The sequence below is a fragment of the Lotus japonicus genome, chromosome 3, assembly GCF_012489685.1.
Source record: "Lotus japonicus ecotype B-129 chromosome 3, LjGifu_v1.2".
Classification (NCBI taxonomy): Eukaryota; Viridiplantae; Streptophyta; class Magnoliopsida; order Fabales; family Fabaceae; genus Lotus; species Lotus japonicus.
The window spans coordinates 15,768,911-15,787,034 of record NC_080043.1 but is presented as its reverse complement, the minus strand read 5'-3'; the positions used below and the strand labels follow the sequence as shown (position 1 = coordinate 15,787,034).

The window sequence follows — 18,124 nt, the reverse complement described above, 5'->3', positions numbered from 1 at the left end:
AGAAATTGGAGGCCCATGCCCCATTGGGGGAGACCTGAATTGGCTTCCAAAGGTTTGAAGTAACTAACTGATCAGTGCAAACTGACAATCTTTCCATGCAGAACACAAAAAGGTAAGGAGAAAGCGGGTCGCCTTGTCTGAGGCCACGACCCGACATGAACGAGGGGAGGCGGGAACCATTCCATAAGATTGAGAGACTAGAGGATGTCACACAACACATGATTAAATTAATCAATGTACCCGGAAAGCCAAAGTAGTGAAGGGTCTCCTCAAGGAAAGAGACGCTGTCATAAGCCTTCTCTAAGTCAATCTTAAACGCCAAATTACCATGTTTTGCCATGGATGCATTCATGTGGTGAACAATTTCTTGGGTTAGAGTCCGTCAAAAGCTAATGAAAAAACAATTACTTTATTTCTCAACTATATTGGACAGCCCTAAATGATTGTGTAGAAATCTTTTTTACACTAAAGTGTGTAGTAATTAAACTCTGCTAATTACATCTTATGTACTATGTTCATTAAGAAATTATATTTCTAAAATTGTCTCAAATAAGATCAAAATTATCGTATAGGAAAATTTATAATACTCTATACAAAACATTTTAAGAAATTAAAATTATCTTATAGGAAAAAGATAACGCGCCAAACCTATAATTAAATGATTCAATACTTCATTTTTAGAAGCAAATGCAGAGCTTTTCATAAAGTGATTTGATCACTTTTGGGATCATTTGTTTGTTTCCTCTTAATAGTTATTACACAATTATTTGATTTTGAAATTTTATCACCTTTTCTAGATTCACTGATATCAAACTAACAAAACTAGATGGGGTTTTTTTTTAACGTAACTAGATGGTGAGATAGAAGCAATGATGTTTCCATTTTGCTTGCAATAAACATCTGATCCAATCTTGAAATGATTTGGTGCTCAATTGTGGTGTGAGTGGTTGCAATGTAGTAGTGGGAAGAAAGACACAACTTAATGGGTAGAGTGCCGTGACTAGTGCAGTGACGATGATGGGAACATGAGAGCATAGTGATTGGTTTAGTTTTATTTTCGTATTAAATATTGCAAAGATTAGGAATTGGTTTGGCTGATTGTACGTCTTTTTGTTGGATGTTCACATGTCATCTTTGATATCAGCAACAATTGTTTAGTTAACACTTCAAACCAATATGAAAACCTCATGTTAGTTTATATACCTTTTGTTCATAATTGTATTGTTTTTTGTCATCGCCGTTTTAGAAAATGCAACATCCTATATAATTTATGAAATGGTCGGCTCATCTATATAGCTCAAAATAAGAAATTGACATAAAAAATGGGAAAAGAAATGAAACACTGAATGTTTTGTTGTTTATGAGTTGGTTTGTTTGTATTTGAGGTAAAATAAAATATGAATGGATTAAGGGCATGTTTGGATAAATAGTTTAATTTAAGCACTTATGATAATAATAATAAGTGTTTGTCACATAGTAAATATTTAGTTTGATTAATTTAAGTGAAATTTATTGAAATAAATTAAAAATAAATAATAATTTCATAAGTCGTTTTGAATAGTTTTAAAAATAAGTTATTTACATAAAATTATAAATTCTCTCAAACACTTGCATAAACATACAAGTTAAGATGTGTTTGAATGATAGCTCAAGTGGAAAGAGCTACGAGATATATGAGTTAAGGTGGAGGAGGTCCAGAGATCGATCTCTCTGAAGGGTGTAATTTATTTTTCCGATGTAAAAAAAAACATACAAATTAAGCTCAATTAATTGGAAACTTAAAATGTAATTGATTTTTTTAAAGATTGGTATATAAAATTTTAAGCTTTTTTAATTTTATGTCACTACAAGTAAAGTAAACAGAGTACATTGCTCTTTAATAATTTTATGCAGTAGTCAAATCAACTCTAAATATTAATATCATTTTTACTAACATTACTTTATTTTATAATTATAACATGGCATATCTCATTTGGTTCGTTTATTTGAAATATGATAATAAGTTTAGCTAAAGATATTGGCGCGCCAAAGATATTTGGTATCCATGATGACAAAGTCAAATTTTTTAAAATAAAATGGCATTATATATAACAAAGTTTCAAACAAAAAAACAAAGTTCAAAGAATATAATTATAAATGTTAAATATTGTTGTTCCTGAATCTAGATTGGTGGTGTTTCTCTTTCTCTGATGGTGGGGTGGTTTCAGAAAGTTCGTCTTGCGCAGTAGATCTCCGTTGAGAAAGCTAAATGAAGATACCTAAAAATCCCTTTAATAAGGTTTTTGGTGATAACAATGTATAAATTTTAAGGATATTAAGTAAGTAAGTGCTTAACCATAGTGTTTTAAAATTTCAGAAATAAACTCATTCATGAACTAAGTAAAAGGGATGAAGTAGCTGAGTATAAAGAAGAAATCTCGCTTTGGAAGCAACTTCGTCTTACCTTATTAAGTGAAGACATCTTGTATGAAAGACAAGCAAGATCTTTTGACTCAAGAACACACTTTGTCTACATAAACTTCGTCTAATGAAGTATTCTAAAGACCTAGACCAAGTATAAGTTAGATATTGACGGTGGCGTCGATCTGAAAGTGACTTTAGTCCTACATACTTTTCGGTAGACAAAAGAAGCGCATAACATAGTTAGCCATTGAACTTGCACAAAAATGGAATCCCAGTGTAAAACATTGAGAAAGCTACATTGTGTATCACTATTTTTGGCAAAGATCCAACCTATGTTTCCGGGTGAAGATCTCATGTACATCAACGTCCATATGCATTAAGTTTTTGTTCACTAGCTTATACTCAATTAAATATTAAATATCACAACGTTATATATTAAATTAAACTTATAATTTTTCTCTAATGAAGTTATTTTGTTCTGGAGTTACCAAACATAATACACAATATATTATTGTTCTGTTCCATTTTATTACGTTCTAATCCATTTTGTTCTTTTATGTTCGGTTGGTTATCAAATGGTATCGTATTTTTAGACTTGTTCATGAATGTTCTCAGACAGTCGTTAACCCCTCCGAACTAGGGATTTGAGTCTCAAATCTAGGGTTCATGTCCTAGGGTCTTTTGCCGTCACACAATATATTAAATTTTATAAAAGCCACACTCTTGGAAAAAGTCTAACATTCACCGTACCCGTTCAAAATTGCTCTAAAAAAACCTTACTAATCATATATTAAATTTCATTCAAAAATTAAAAAATCCCAATTTTCAGCTCAATGTAAAAAAAACATTGGTCAAACTTGGGGGTCAATATCAAATAATTTTCATTCAAAGATAAAAAGTCGTTCCACGAGAAAATCAAAACAAAAAGAAAATAAAATTGATCTCTTAAATAGAGTATATTCTTTTTTTTTTCACACAAAAAAGAGTATATTCTTGTTGTATCACTCTCTGTTTTCAATTTTTTAGTACTTATTTTCCAAATAATCACTGTTTAAATAAATACCGCGAAAGAACTAAAAAATGAAAAAAACCGTCGCCTGAGAGATTCGAACTCTCGCGGGGAAACCCCATGTACTTAGCAGGCACACGCCTTAACCACTCGGCCAAAGCGACTCTGATGATAGCATAATGCTTTAGTTTTAAAATATACCAACATAATGAAGACAAGGTGATGTTTTTTTTGGTAGACACATCCAATACCCGATCACTCTTTAAATGTTTCTAGATAGATTCGAGATTTAGTTACAGTTAAGACTCATCATCCCTCTTCCAAGTGTATAATTTGGAGATCGAATCCGAAAACTATTCGCACCAGCCTGCATTGCTAACTAAGCTATCTCGTTCGGGTAGACAAGGTGATGGTTGAATGGTTGCAGAGTTGCAATTGCAGAAGGTACCAAAACGAAACGAAACAAAAGAAAGAGACACAGAAAAACCAACCATCGATTTGAAGAGAGTGAGTTGGGTGGGTGCGGGCCCCACTTCATCTCTCTCTCTTAATCCCATTCCCACTCATTCCCTCTTCTCACAACACACTCCGATCCAACAACCATTCTCCACCACCGCAACCGTCACCACCGCCACCATGTCCACGGCGGAGCCAGATTCAAAAACCTACTGGTGCCACGAATGCGACATGAGCGTCTCCCTCACTCCCTCTCCCTCTCCTTCCCCCCTCTCCTGCCCGCACTGCCACACCAACTTCCTCGAACTCATGGACTCCCCCTCCGCCCAAAACGACGCCCCCTCCGCCCTCTTCGACGTCGTTTTCCAAGACGCACTCGCACTATTCTCCCCCACTCCCGCCACCACCACTCGCCGCGCCGTCCCCGTGATCGCCGCCACGCACGCTCTCCTCTCCTGCCTCGACCCCACCGGCGTTGTACACTGCGCCGTGTGTAAAGACCAGATCGCGGTCGACGCGGAGGCTAAGCAGTTGCCCTGCGAGCATCTCTACCACTCCGATTGCATCACGCCGTGGCTTGAGCTTCGTGGCTCGTGCCCGCTCTGCCGGTTTTGTCTTGAAGAGGATGCGGTGGAGGAAGAGGAGAATGACGGTGGTGATGTTGCTGTTAGGAGGGAGTTGATGGTGAGGTTGTTGGAGTTGACGGAGGAGGATTTCTACGGGTTGAGGACTACGCTTAACCACATTGTTAACCGGCACGCTTTTCTTCTGGAATCCGATGATGGTTCTCGAGAGGCCGCGAATCGTGAAGCTCGCGGTGGTGGTGGAGAATCTGGATCCTGATGTGCTCGTGTGTCTGAGAATTCTTCGCGGTATGGGCTTTGTTTTCTGGTAATGTGTGTTTTTGGTCAAAATATTCCTGATTCTTAATGCAAAGTGCAATGATACTATTTCCAATGATACATAAGCGGCGTAGTGTAAATGTTTATCAGTGTTGATATCACTATAATCAAATGAAGGGTTTTCAAAACAAGAACTAGAATCGAATGTCAACAGCTCATGGTGGATTATGAACTCTGCTGTTATTTTGCATTACTTAGATGGTCCTAATTCTGAATATTTAAATTAGACAAGAGAATTTCTTCTAATTTTTATGATATGGATCAATGGAATTTCTTATAATCTTTATGCCATGGATCAATGTGATAAGAAATAAAAGCCGCTTCTCGATGTAGTGGAGGAGGTGGTGGTGGTGGTGTATGGAATATGGATTGTAAATTTGTGAGTCTAAAGTTTTGGTTTTGTTATTGTATGGATTCTACATCTTGAAGATTTTTTACTGGGGTAAAGGATGGTGTGGAATCTAGATTCTATTCGTCCATTTTTGTCTTGATCGCTCTCCTTAGATGAGGTATGAGTCGTGGATTTTATATCCAATGGTCTAAAAAGCTCAGAATTGGGCCCCTAAGAAGCTAATTATTGGCCATTCCACCTCGAAGTTTTTTCAGATTATAAGATATAAAATCAAACGGCTCGATTCTCCGATGAAGACGGATAGAGACGGAAATGGGTGGAGATGATCCAAATTCTTGTATTTGGAAAATCTTGGATCTTGATTTTGAAAGATGAATTCATCAATTATTTTCTAGTTAAATGCAACCTGTAGTGACTACTTATTCATTCAAGAGTTGATTGAAAGTTCTGTTTACCTAACAGTAGTTTCCTTAGCTTTAATATGGATTTGAACTTAGAAGATGACATTTTCTTTGATTATTGCAATGGTTGTCTGTTTGTGTTGTTTTTGGACAAAGATATCATGATTACTTCATGAATGACCGACCAAATTTTAGTAGGCAGTTAGTTCGTGCCTTTCTTTGAACCTGTTCATGTAAGTGTCCTTGAGATGGATATCCGGCTTCCACTTTCGAAAAAGACATCTTTTGAGTTTTACCTTCAGTGAGGGGGCAAAAGGGGGGAAGGGGTCGGGGCTAAATTTTCGGGCATTTGTTATGGTAAATCAGAGCTTGCATCTTTGTATATGTCATAACCTTATTATCATCATCATAGTGTAGTTGATCATATGCATTGTATTCAAGCTTAGAAGTCAGGATTGCTGAGTCCTGAGTGGCTACTACTTACTGCATAATGCAAGATAGCCAAAACTGAACTCTCGTGATGTTGTATTTCTTTCTAAAAGATTTTGTTGTTTGCTGGGAACATTGCATTTGCTATTTTTTTCATTAAAATAAAAATTGGGTTGGATAAGGGAATGAGTCCATGACCTATTCTAGTATATAGTAAACCATCAAGATGCATTGCTCAAATGAGCCCGTTTGGATAACCGCTAGTAAGTATGAAAACAGAAAAATAACACATACAGATGCAGTTTTTGTTGAAGTAAAAAGTTGCATTGTTTGTGTCATTGTTATGTGACAATCGTTCATGTGGTTTAATGACTTTGACTCTCTTCTATTTGCAGCATAGTAAGCAGTATTTCCTTATGGGATAATAAGCCTCTCTATTGTCACCATATTAGCTCTTTGTATTCTATTTTGAAAACAGCCCTGTTTTTGCTTATGAACTAATATTTTCTGTTCCAACATTCGATTGCAGGTATATAGTGTATTCAAATAAAATTGAAGTTGTATCACCATAGATCGTCTTATCAAGTGTAAATCTGCACCGACGATTACGCTTCTTCTGCTTTTCCCTCCTTTTTTGGGAACTCCAATTAGCTAGTTGTAGTGCTATAGCCAGAGATACAATAAACTCATGGAATGCACAACTAATGTGCATTGTCTTGCCTTCCCCTCCATTCTCTCTATGTTGCTCCTTGGAACTGGGTAACCACCTTTACCCAACTTTTTCTCCATTTTAGGGAATAAAGTCCTTGTAAAATTAAGCTTTCATTTGTGTTGTGTCTGTATTACTAAAGTGGATTCTTTCCACTGAATCATTTTGTTCAAGTTTTTTTCTTCTCTGTAGTAGATATTATCTCCTGCTAGCATGACTGTAGTTAGGGTAGAAGATTGTTGAGGGATTGAATAATCTCAGTGTGACTGTGTACCATGGAATGGATGAGGCTTAAATTGCATATTTTGTGGTTTCTGAGCTGTGTTCTGATAATATGATCTTTAAGGAATAATAGCAGGTGGTTAATTATATCATCACTACCTAAATGAACCTCAACCACTAGATGACTGTGATTGACTTTTTGTTTCAAAGATTGGGCAAATAATGTTTTCTACACAAACCTTAATGTTTGGTGGGCAGTAACCAAACCATATCCAATTAAAATCCACTTATATGGGTTGGTTTTATGAACTAGTCCACTTTTATTTCCTAAAACCGGTTCACAACCGGTTCGAAACCGGTTTGTGTTTAAAACCGGATAAAAAATCGGTTTATGTTTAAAACCGGATTAAAAACCGGTTTATGTTTAAAACCTTTATTTCACACTCTCTATTTTCTGATCTGGGTCTTAAGTTTCTCAAACCTAGATCAAAATTTTGATCATTTTTTCTCCCCTGTTGTGCTTAAACATCATGCCATTCATAGAAAAATCTGTACTTTCATTTGGGTATAGAGATGGCAGAAAAACCCACACCTGCGGGGCCCGACCCAAACCCAATCCGAAATTTCAGGCAAAACCCAATTTTTTTGGGTGTGGGTTGGGTTTGGGTTTCACCCGAATTATAAAACCTATTTGGGTTCGGGTGTGGGATTGATTAAACCCGCACTCAAACCCAAACCCGAAGCCTTATGCATGTAATTACCAGCCCTTATATATATTATTAAAGTTACTAATAAGTAGGTTTTTTTTTAATTAGACATTTAGAATTCCGATGTTTATAAATCTATGAATTATGTTGTTTATAAGCTTATGTTCATGAACTATATTTTTCCTTTGTATTTGAAAGATGATGAAGTTTAATCTGCTTCTGTTCATGTTGTTCTCTTATGCAAAAGTTGTTTCCGGGTCATATTTTTGGATTTTTTTGCCGGTTCGGTGCTCACATCGGGTTTTGGGTTTGTGTAACGCCCCGAATTTCGGGTGTCACTTTAGTAACCTATTAAAGTAAATATGCAATATTTTCCAAAAGAATGTATAAACACGAGTATATATATTTTTTTTTCAAATGTATTTCCAAAACATGTCATGCATACTCCCAACTACAAAGGGATTTACATCAAGCCTTGAACAAGGTGAGTACCCGAAACCCCAAATATAAATTTCTAAAATCGTTATGCAAGCTTAAACCAATAATGGTTAGCTCTCTAATTCAAGGCTCTAACTCTACACCCGACTCTATTCTTCAAGTCTTCCACAGTTCTTTAAGTTCTCCTCTCCGACTCGTACGAAGGTCAAGCTCCATCGAAGATTCTCCATCGCCTAATAGCGTTAAGCGCCCAAACAACAAGTAGCAAACAGAAAGGGTTAACTCCATGCCATTACCACGTATAAAAGGGAAAAGCATGCTATTCAAATTTAAGTGCATATCATGTCACATAAACTAGCAACTTAATTCAAGATAGATGACGACATATATTCAACAATATAGATTTAAATCAACTATCAACAACCTCAACAATATTTCTACTCAGATATCAACAACTTAACCACATATATGTTAATTCATATATCAACAACTTAACAATGTAACATTAATTCAGACATCAACTTAACATCATATAACAGCTCAGATATCCACAACCTCCACAGTATAGAATCAAATCATATGACAATAATCTCAACCATATAACATCAAATCAAATAACAACAACCTCAATCTATATCATCTAATCAGATGTCAACAACCCCAACAATATCACATCAAACCATATATCAACGACCTCAAAAATATAACATCAAACCAGATATCAACAATCCTCAACAATATAACAACAAATCAGATATCAATAATCCTCAACAATATAACATCAAATCAGATATCAACAATCCTCAACAATATCAATCAAACAATAACGTCTCGCAAGACGGGACAATCACGTGGGACAAACCCACCTCATCGCCACTTTAGCGTCTCAAAAGACGGGACAATCATGTGGGACAAACCCACCTCATCGCCACTTTATAACGTCTCGACAGACGGGACAATCCCGTGGGACAAACTCACCTCATCGCCACTTTAGCGTCTCAAAAGAAGGGACAATCACGCGGGACAAACCCACCTCATCGCCACTTTATAACGCCTCGACAGACGGGATAGTCATGTGAAAATATCCACTCCACTACCACTTGATAACGCCTCGAAGGACGGGACAGTCATGTGAAAATATCCACTCCACTGTCACTTCAAGCAAACCAAAACATCTCATCCAACTCAGTAGTCACTCAAACAACAATCTCAAATTCAATAATCAAATCAGGATAACCACATGTTATTCATATTATCAACCAACATAAATCAATTCAATTACATACCAACTCAGTTCAATGACAGAAACCAGTAAACGGCCGAAGCCTCTCAGAAAACGGAGACACACGTCTCCATAAGTTCACTCGGCCGAAGCCTCCAGAAAACATTTTCCCAGTTCAGCATAATAATCATAATCCAATGCCAATCAATATAAACATCTTCATCTCAAATGCAGGCAGTGCGATAAAAGCAGGCAGGACTCAAAGACACGCTAAAACTGAGTTACCCTTACCTTAGCCAATTTCTCCATCCAAGCTCAACATCCCAGTCCAATCCAAAATAAAGCTCCCGAACCCAGCAAGTTCCCCGGGCGTCCTCCTTAGTTGTGAAACCTCACCAATTGCTCCAAAGTCTCTTTCCTCAGCTCAACTCGTTCCAAACCTTAAGCAAAGTATCATTGCTTAGTCGCTAAGAAACAAAACAACTAATAACACTATCAAAACCCGAAAAGAAGCTTTCGAAGCTCTAGAGTTCGACATTTAGGCACGAATGGACAATAAGACATGTTTTCGCTAAAATGCACATAACTCGAGCTATAGAACTCGGAATGACATGAAACCAACGCCAAAATTTTGACAATTGAAAGAGCTACGCAATGGCTTAGATCATACAGACCCAAAAATTATTTTTGGACACGGTACCCTAACAAACAGGTTTCGGCAACTTTAGAAAATAGGGTTTCTGAACTTTTTCTTCGATCTAAGTCAATTCCTAGGTATTCTTAGGCGATATCTAGGCCAGGGAAACTCTCAGAAAAATTATCGGATCGAAAACTAGAACAGGGGTATTTTGGTCAAGATTTTTAGCTCGGAAACTCAAAATCGGAATTTCAAAAAGTAAATTGGATGAGGTCGATACCCACGACGTTTATGACAACTAATCCTACTGACGCTAAGCTCAGTCGAGAGTTTTTGATTCAAAAAGCGGAACCTCAGCATAAAATGGGTATTTTGAGCAGAATTGAAGTACTGCGGCGATTCGACGAGAATCGGCGAAATGTAATCCGCTAAACATGCTCTTGGGCATGCAGGGAATAAGTTTAGACAGAGAAATCAAGTTATTTGGACAGTTTTACAAAAAACTCAAAACTCTGAGCACAGAAAGACATAGAGAAAAGCGACAGAATTTACGATCAGAGGTAAGGAAAAGCATCAGTACCTCGAGGCCTACGCGTAGCAACGAACTGTGCGACGATCAGACAAGAATCGGCGAAAAGCTCTCCTCCCTTTCTCTCCTCCTTGGCCGCGGGTTGTGTGTGTTGGTGGTGATGTTTTTTTTTTATTTTTTTCAAGCTATTTATAGGAAATGGAAAACGCGGAAAAATGAATATTTCGCGATTCCGATTTTTCCTGCACATTCCTCTGCGAATTATAAGATAGAATCCGGCGACAGAATTTCAGAACTTGAAACAGATTTCTTGGAATTTAAGCAAACGATTCACTAACGGTGTTAATCGATTTAACCCGAAAAGTTACTTTTTGCAGTTGATGTCGGAAGAGAAAACTTTATTCTGTAGAAAGGTCTAAAACATCGAAAGAAATGGGTGTACGCGTGTGGAATCTTCGTTTGAAGCTCCGAATAGAAAAAGTCTTCATCGACAGTTTACTTTAAGTTTCTTGAGCTATCAGAGATTCAGTTTCGGCAAACTTCTGAGAATTGAAATCGGTCGATCGTACAGTCCAGGGTTTCGTGTCGAAACACTTGTCAAGGAAAGGAATAAGAGAAATTCTTATATTCCTCTGAATATTTTTGAATATCGTTTCTACAGTGCTTTAAGAGCAGATTAGTCATTTACTAACATTTTTGCCCTAAGGCGGAAGTGAATAAGACTCGTGTTATAACCTATAGCGACTATACAACTATTCTTAGTCATTCCCTGAACTTTCTTTCTCTTTATACTAATCTGAATATCAAACATAAGTCGAGTTCCTCTCACGCTTAAACAGAATCCTATGCGTGAGGTGGAAATTAATTAATTTTTTTAATTCTAAAATCCTGGGTCTTGGGTTTGGGTCACCCGAAACCTAGGGTTTTGGGTTTGGATTTTCTTGTGCACCTACATTGAGTTTGGGTTCGGGTTTGAGTGTTAAGTTTGGGTTTGGGTGTGGGAATGACTAAACCCGCACCCACGGGGCCCGTTGCCAACCCTATTTGGGTATACACAGTTTCTGGTTTTGTGTGAAATGGGTTGTGTTTGATATGCAGAAAGTTGATTCAGGATACAAGGTCAGCTTCTTATGTCTTATGTATCTTTTGTGCTACATCAGTCATGAGGAATCGATGATGTCCATTGTCCAAAATCTCTCATCAAACCTCGCTCTGCTCAACTCAATTTCCCCAATCCCCACCCCAATTTCGCGCACCGATTCTGATCCCTAAAACTCTCTGCACGATTGAATTCTACCATGCCCCGATTTCGATGTGGTGGCTCGTGCATGGGTAACATTTTCCGAGAAATCGCGAAGCCATCCTCCTCTAGTTCGTCCTACCTGTCTTCCTCTTCGGATCCGGCGATGACCTCGTAGGACCTCTTCGGTTCCCACCAGTTCTAGATCATCTGGTACTCGCTCTCCAAGGGAATTGGGATTGGGAAGTACATAGCCACCGACGTTAGAGCTCTCTCGCCGCCGTCACTGCCCCAGGTACGTCGTCGTCTCGTTCGCCACTGTCGCCACCCTAGGCCTCTCGCTGTCTCTCTTTTTTCTTCTTCTGAAAATACGAATCTCAATCATAATACGTTTTTTTAATTTTTATTTAAAAACTGGTTTATAAACCGGTTCTTCAAATCTGGACCAGATAATCGAACCGAATTTTAAAAATGGATAGGATCGGTTTTGAAACCAAATAAATTGGATTTTTTTTAAAACGCTTTGGACCGGTTCCGATTTGGTTCATCAGAACCGGTTTTTTTCACACCCGTGGTGGGGAGGATAAGGAGACAAAGGTAGGATAACATAATTATATCATATCCTAGTAATATGGTTTTTGTTGCACCAGCATAATATGATTACGCAATTTGGTCTCTTATGCTACATTGCCTATCCTATATAAATCTTAACTTAAGGGGAAGGCTGGATTGGAACTCAACTCGATAGGATAATAATTTTTCAATTTATCTTTTCATCCTTACTCCAAATGAAAATGAAAATTATTTCAATTTTTATTTTTTGTAATGTATATAATAATAATTTAAAAATGTAAAATATAATTTAATAAAAAATTAAATTTATTTAGCTATTCATAAGATGGTGACCCCTAATGTGGACCACTTTTAAAGTGGTCTAATTTTAGACCGCTTTTTTTAACCTGCTATAACATGTCAACACATCTTTTTTTTAAAAAATTTAATATATGACAAATTTTTAATGATATTTTTTCTTAAAAAAAATAATGTGTTGACCTGCTATACCCGGTCAAAGTAGGTGGTGTAAAATTACACCACCTAAAAATGATGCATATTAGGTTCTCCCTATTAGTGTATCTTGTGAAGGGTTGGTAGCTGTCTAACGTAGCAAAGTAAAAAAGTCCCACTTTATTATGCAAAAGATATCCTAACTCAATAAAACCTAAAATATAACTATTAGTACTAAGCTAATGGACATGTTATCTAATTGCACATGGCATAAGCAAGGGTCCAAATGGATAGACATATTATATAATTACAGATGAAGAACAGGGCACATGGTATAAGAAAGTTTACCTTTGACAAGCACGTGATTATTGCAGATTTATACAAGAATAAAGCAGCCACCCAGTTGCTTTCATTGAGCAACAAGTTTGAACAGTAATTAAGGAGAAGTAAACATTGAACTAGAATGAGCAACCACCACTTTCCCATTCAGAGAATTTTGAAGAACAATGAGCACTAAATATATGGGGTTTGTTCCGGTATGGAACTATCCTCTCAGGCTAATCGATTTAGAACGAAAGGAATGTAAAATAGACCAATAAAAAATCAAGCAAGGGCTAAGCAATTGAGAGCGATAAGGAACGAACAAGATGAAAAATGCGTGAAAATGATCGCCTCCACCGCTTGGGTGGTTCCTGTTTTATATAACTTGGGTTTCGGTCCAAACGAACCATGGGTTGCCCGGCCCATTAGATATACAAAGTGATCAGCCCAAGTGTCTTATACATTGACGCGCCCGTGTCAGACCACAAGCCCACAAGACACTAAGGCTTAGAATAAGACGAAAGTGTCTTTAATCAGCCCACAATCATTAATGCATTCATAATATAATTGAAATAGGCGTGTAAATCATAACACATGTACATTTAAATAGAAACGAAAAACAATAAGCACATCAGACTATCTCTTTCCTCTTCTCTTTTTCTTGCGTGTTGAATCGAGCCTGTCAAATCTCTGCACCTATCACTTCCTACGCCTTTTCTGTGGCAAGAGTCATCATTTTTTCCTGCTATAATTACATCAACAGATATCCACAAAATTTTGGGAACTTGAACCGCAGCATTATCATGCGTCTTTAAATCCCACTGCCATAATTACCATCATGAGAAATAAATATAATTAAAAGCACACGAAATAAATTCGACCTCAGAAAGTCGTGCCCGTTCCAATTGTCCTTGAAACGTCGTGTCTTCCGGACTGAAACGTCCTTTCCACTTGACTTTTACAAGGAATCACAACCGTTCAAATTCAAATTCTTGACTAACGTGTCCCTTTAGTCTAACGTCAAACCTGACCCTTGAGTGTCTACATAGAAGCACGCGTCCACTCGCTTGCTAATCAATTCACCTTTTCATCTCATCCCTTCACCCCTCCTTCCTTCTCTATATAAAGCCTCACATTTTACTTCCCTTGTCATTCACTTGCATTTCCTTACTACCCATACTCTCCCCAGAAGAAATCCAACACTTTACTTCTTCTCTGCCAAACCCATTTCTGTGCTTCCTGCACTTGGCATCGACCATCCCGGCAATCTTCCAAGTTTCCACCTTTTTCACAGGTAACAATCCTTTTCTTTCTTCTTCTTTATTTTTATACTTTCACATGAATTTGTGCATGAAAGTTCCTACCTTTAACCCCATAACTCTTTCTCTACCCAGAAAACACTGCATAAAACTTGCATTTTAAACTAAAACTCATACTCTATTCCATCTCCGTCTTACACTTCTAAACCTTTTACTTTCAGGATACTCTGAAAATGGTTTCCAAACGTTCCCGTAAAGAAGCTCCTACCCCTAGTGTTCCACCTATTGCCGATTCCCTATGGGTGGCTAGTAAAATCAAAAAACAATTCTCTAAATACTCTACTCCAAAAGCTATTATAGATTTAGTCACTAAATACAACTTTAGGAAAGATGGCCTAGATGCACATTTGGACATAATTCCCTGCGCCCCTGATGAGCCGTGTTGTTTTGGGGGACCAGATAATCAGGGGCGAAACTTTACCTATCTCTTTGAAAACTTATTTTATGATTTGAAGTATACTCTGCCTTTCTCTGACTTCACCTGTTCCGTTTTAACCCTTCTGAATGTAGCTCCTACCCAACTTCATGGCAATGCTTGGGCGTATTTAAAAGCCTTTGAAATTTTATGCCTAACTCTAAAAATCGAACCCACCAGTAATAAGTTTTTCTACTTTTTTGAGACATGTGGGCGAAACGTTAGAGGTGAATACGTTTCGCTTGCTACTGCTAGGGGTTTAGGACTATTCACTTTATTCAAAAGTCACTATAAACACTTCAAAGGAAAATTTTTCAAACTCCGTGAATCAGAACCCTGTAAAGATATTTTTTACTTTGATGACGGGAGTCCCCGATTTCCGTTCTACTGGACGAACCAATACGAAGGCATCATCAAAATTTCCGAGGATGCCTTGACTGAATCAGAATTAGTAGATTGCCAACTTTTATCTGGCTTAGGATTGAACCTTGCAGATTTTATGGCCGCCCTTTCTAAGAATGAAGTGGGTAAATACATTGGTAAGGCATCTCATTATGCATTTTACCTTTCCACTTTATATTAAAATCTTCTCATATTCTAACACCACTATACTACTGCAGGTAAAATGGCTCGCCTTACTGAAGAGGATCTCCTCCGCTTTCGCCGTGAACAACAGGCCGCCCGTGAAAAAAGGAATCCTTCAAAGTCTGTTGCCGACCAAGACACCAGCCATTCTGGCACAGAAGTTGGTCGCCCCGCCAAGAAAAAGAAAAAGACTGAAGAACCTGCCTCTCAGAAGAACAAAGCTTCGAACCAGACTTCCTTAGAGCAATTTATGAACAGAAATGATTCGCCAGGGACGAATAAAGGCTGCTCATCAAGCGCTCCGCCTATTTGCTGGAAGAACTTGCTGAAGGAGTTTGAAGAACTGACCTCCACTGAAGTAACTTCACTTTGGGATTCAAAGATAGATTTCAACTCTCTGGTGGAGACAAACTTGGTTTTTGAAGCTGACCGTGAGAAGATGAGGAAGATGGGTTTAAAAGAGGCCTGCCAAGCTATGATGACCAAAGGCTTAGAAATTGCTGCAGTCGCCAAGATGATTGACCTAGAATCTAATGGATTCGATGGCCTCACCAATGCCAAACTTGTTGAAGAAAAAGAAAAAGAAATTGGGAAGTTGAAAGCAACGTTGAAGTTGTTAGATAAATCCAACAAAGCGAATGAGAAAAAGGCTGCTGATTTGGCTGTAGAGATTGAGGATGCGAAGAAGACTGCTGAAAATCACAAAGCTTCTGTTCAGACATTAACTGAGGAAAATGACAAAGTGAAAGCTGACCTCGCCCAAATAACTACTGTTCATAACCAAACCCTGGATGAGAATTCTAAAATGAAAACAGAAATTGCTGAATTGCAATGTTCTGTTTTGGATCAATTTGAGGCTGGCTTCGCCAAAGCATTAAATCAAATCTCCTTTCTCAATCCTGACCTGGCGATCAACTTGGAGGGTGCAAACCCTTATGCTCGTATCATAGATGGAAAACTGATCAGCCCGGATAACACGGATGGGAAAGGAGAAGAAGAAGAAGAAGAAGACAAGAATGAAGAAGAAAATGTCAACCGCAAAGAAGGAGAGGGAGAAAACCATTAGCAACAAGTCTCATTCCCTTTTTTCTTTTTAGAAAATTATGTAAAAGACCTCCGGTCTCTTTAATCTTCGTTTGTTTGTTTTCCTTGCTCTCATGTACCGAACTTTTCCCATATCGTAATGAATTTTCCTTCAGCATTATATGAATACTTCATATTCTAATTGTTTCGCCAAAAACCTAAAACTTCATGACTTCAGAAATAACATTATCCTTTTCACACCCAAACAACTATCACAGTAACTAATTCTATAACTAAACATATCATTACTAAGTCATCTAAGTTACCATACAACTTAAAAATATCAGCATAACTTTACTTAGTTATTCAAGTTATCACATAACTTAAACATATAACTTAACACAAATGACATTTACTAACCTTTCACCGAAATCTGTCCGCCCTCGTCATTTAGCTGAAGACGTTACCCTCTCATTTTACTGTACATGGTAAAATACCCTTGAATGAATCTCTTTAAATGTCGTAAAGTTTAAACTTAACCAACTACTTTGGAATCATAAGGCCTTTGTGAACATAACTTAGTCAAATTTTTCATTTTTGACATAGTTACTCATGGAAATCAAAGTCAACATATTTGATTTCATTAGTATGCTCGCGTGGAGACTTGTGCTTAGTTTGGACAAGCTTAAATCCAATTTAAGACTGTGCTTATGAATTCGTGGCCGAATGCTCTTGTTTTAAGAGACTTACTTTTTTCTCAATTGTCTGACGTCGCCCAATTGATAGACCTTAGTTGATAAGTTTCCGCTATGGGTAAAAGAAATAAGTAAAATGATAAGCCCTTGATCATTTTAAAAAGGTTATGCCTCGTTAAAAACTCTCCCGCATGGGGTAGAGAAAAGAGTGCATACCTGTTATTCATTAATAATTGATGCCTCGTTAAAAACTCTCCCGCCTGGGGTAGAGAAAAGAGTGCATCGAATTTAGTCTTACACAACAAACATAGTCTTAAACAATACAACCAACAAACGTAGACTTCAACACACACAAAATGAAATAATAAAACATAGTCTTGGACAAACATTCACTGAAACAAACTGTACAAAACCAAACAGACTAAACGAACCACCCTGCACTTCAACTGTAATAGTAACGGAGATGCTGTGCGTTCCAAGCCCTTGGGACCCTTCGCCCAGATAACTCCTCCAAATGATACGCCCCTTGACCAAGCTCTCGCAGAATCCTGTAAGGTCCTTCCCAATTAGGCGATAACTTCGAATCATCAGGCCCCTTCGCCTTCCTGCGCAAAACCAAATCACCAACTTTCATTTGCCTCGGAACCACTCTAGAATTGTATCGCCTTTCCGACCTCTGTTTTACCATTGCCTGCCTCAAACGAACTTCTGCTTGCGTTTCCTCTGCTAAATTGAGATCAACCAATCTATTCATGTCATTCTGCTCTTCACTATAAGTCGCCACCCTGAAAGTTACATCCTGCAATTCTGCTGGTATCATAGCATCTACCCCATAAGTCAACTTAAAAGGCGATTCGCCAGTAGTTGATTGAGGAGTAGTATTGTACGCACAAATGACCGTGATTAACTCTTCAGCCCATAATCCCTTAGCTTCGCCTAGACGCTTTCTAATTCCATTGAGAATGACTTTATTCGCTGACTCCACTTGTCCATTTGTCTGAGGGTGCTCAACTGAGGCGAAACGCATCTCAATTCCCATTCCTGCACAAAAATCCTTCACACTCCTGCTTGTAAACTGTGTTCCATTGTCTGAGACGATAGTTGC

General features: G+C 37.8%; 1 protein-coding gene and 1 non-coding gene across 3 annotated transcripts; one reads left to right on the top strand and one right to left on the bottom strand.

Annotated features, from left to right (window-relative positions):
* Positions 1 to 3,494: 3,494 nt before the first annotated feature.
* Positions 3,495 to 3,576, bottom strand: TRNAS-GCU (transfer RNA serine (anticodon GCU)). The gene has a single exon. It is a non-coding gene; the product is annotated as a tRNA-Ser (tRNA).
* Positions 3,577 to 3,801: 225 nt separating this feature from the next.
* LOC130747708 (uncharacterized) lies at positions 3,802 to 6,975 on the top strand. 2 transcript variants are annotated; one of them, XM_057600725.1, is made up of 2 exons: positions 3,802 to 4,759; positions 6,482 to 6,975. In XM_057600725.1, the coding sequence occupies exon 1, from the start codon at positions 3,830 to 3,832 to the stop codon at positions 4,709 to 4,711; it is 882 nt and encodes a 293-aa protein (XP_057456708.1). In that variant the 5' UTR covers positions 3,802 to 3,829; the 3' UTR covers positions 4,712 to 4,759; positions 6,482 to 6,975. The 2 variants fall into 2 exon arrangements, with proteins under 2 accessions (XP_057456708.1, XP_057456707.1); XM_057600724.1 differs by having other exon boundaries at positions 3,804 to 4,740.
* The last annotated feature ends 11,149 nt before the right edge of the window (positions 6,976 to 18,124 follow it).

Coding starts and splice junctions, on each gene's coding strand:
- LOC130747708 (XM_057600725.1), top strand. CDS start 3,830: ATGGTTGCAGAGTTGCAATTGCAGAAGGTACCAAAACGAAACGAAACA.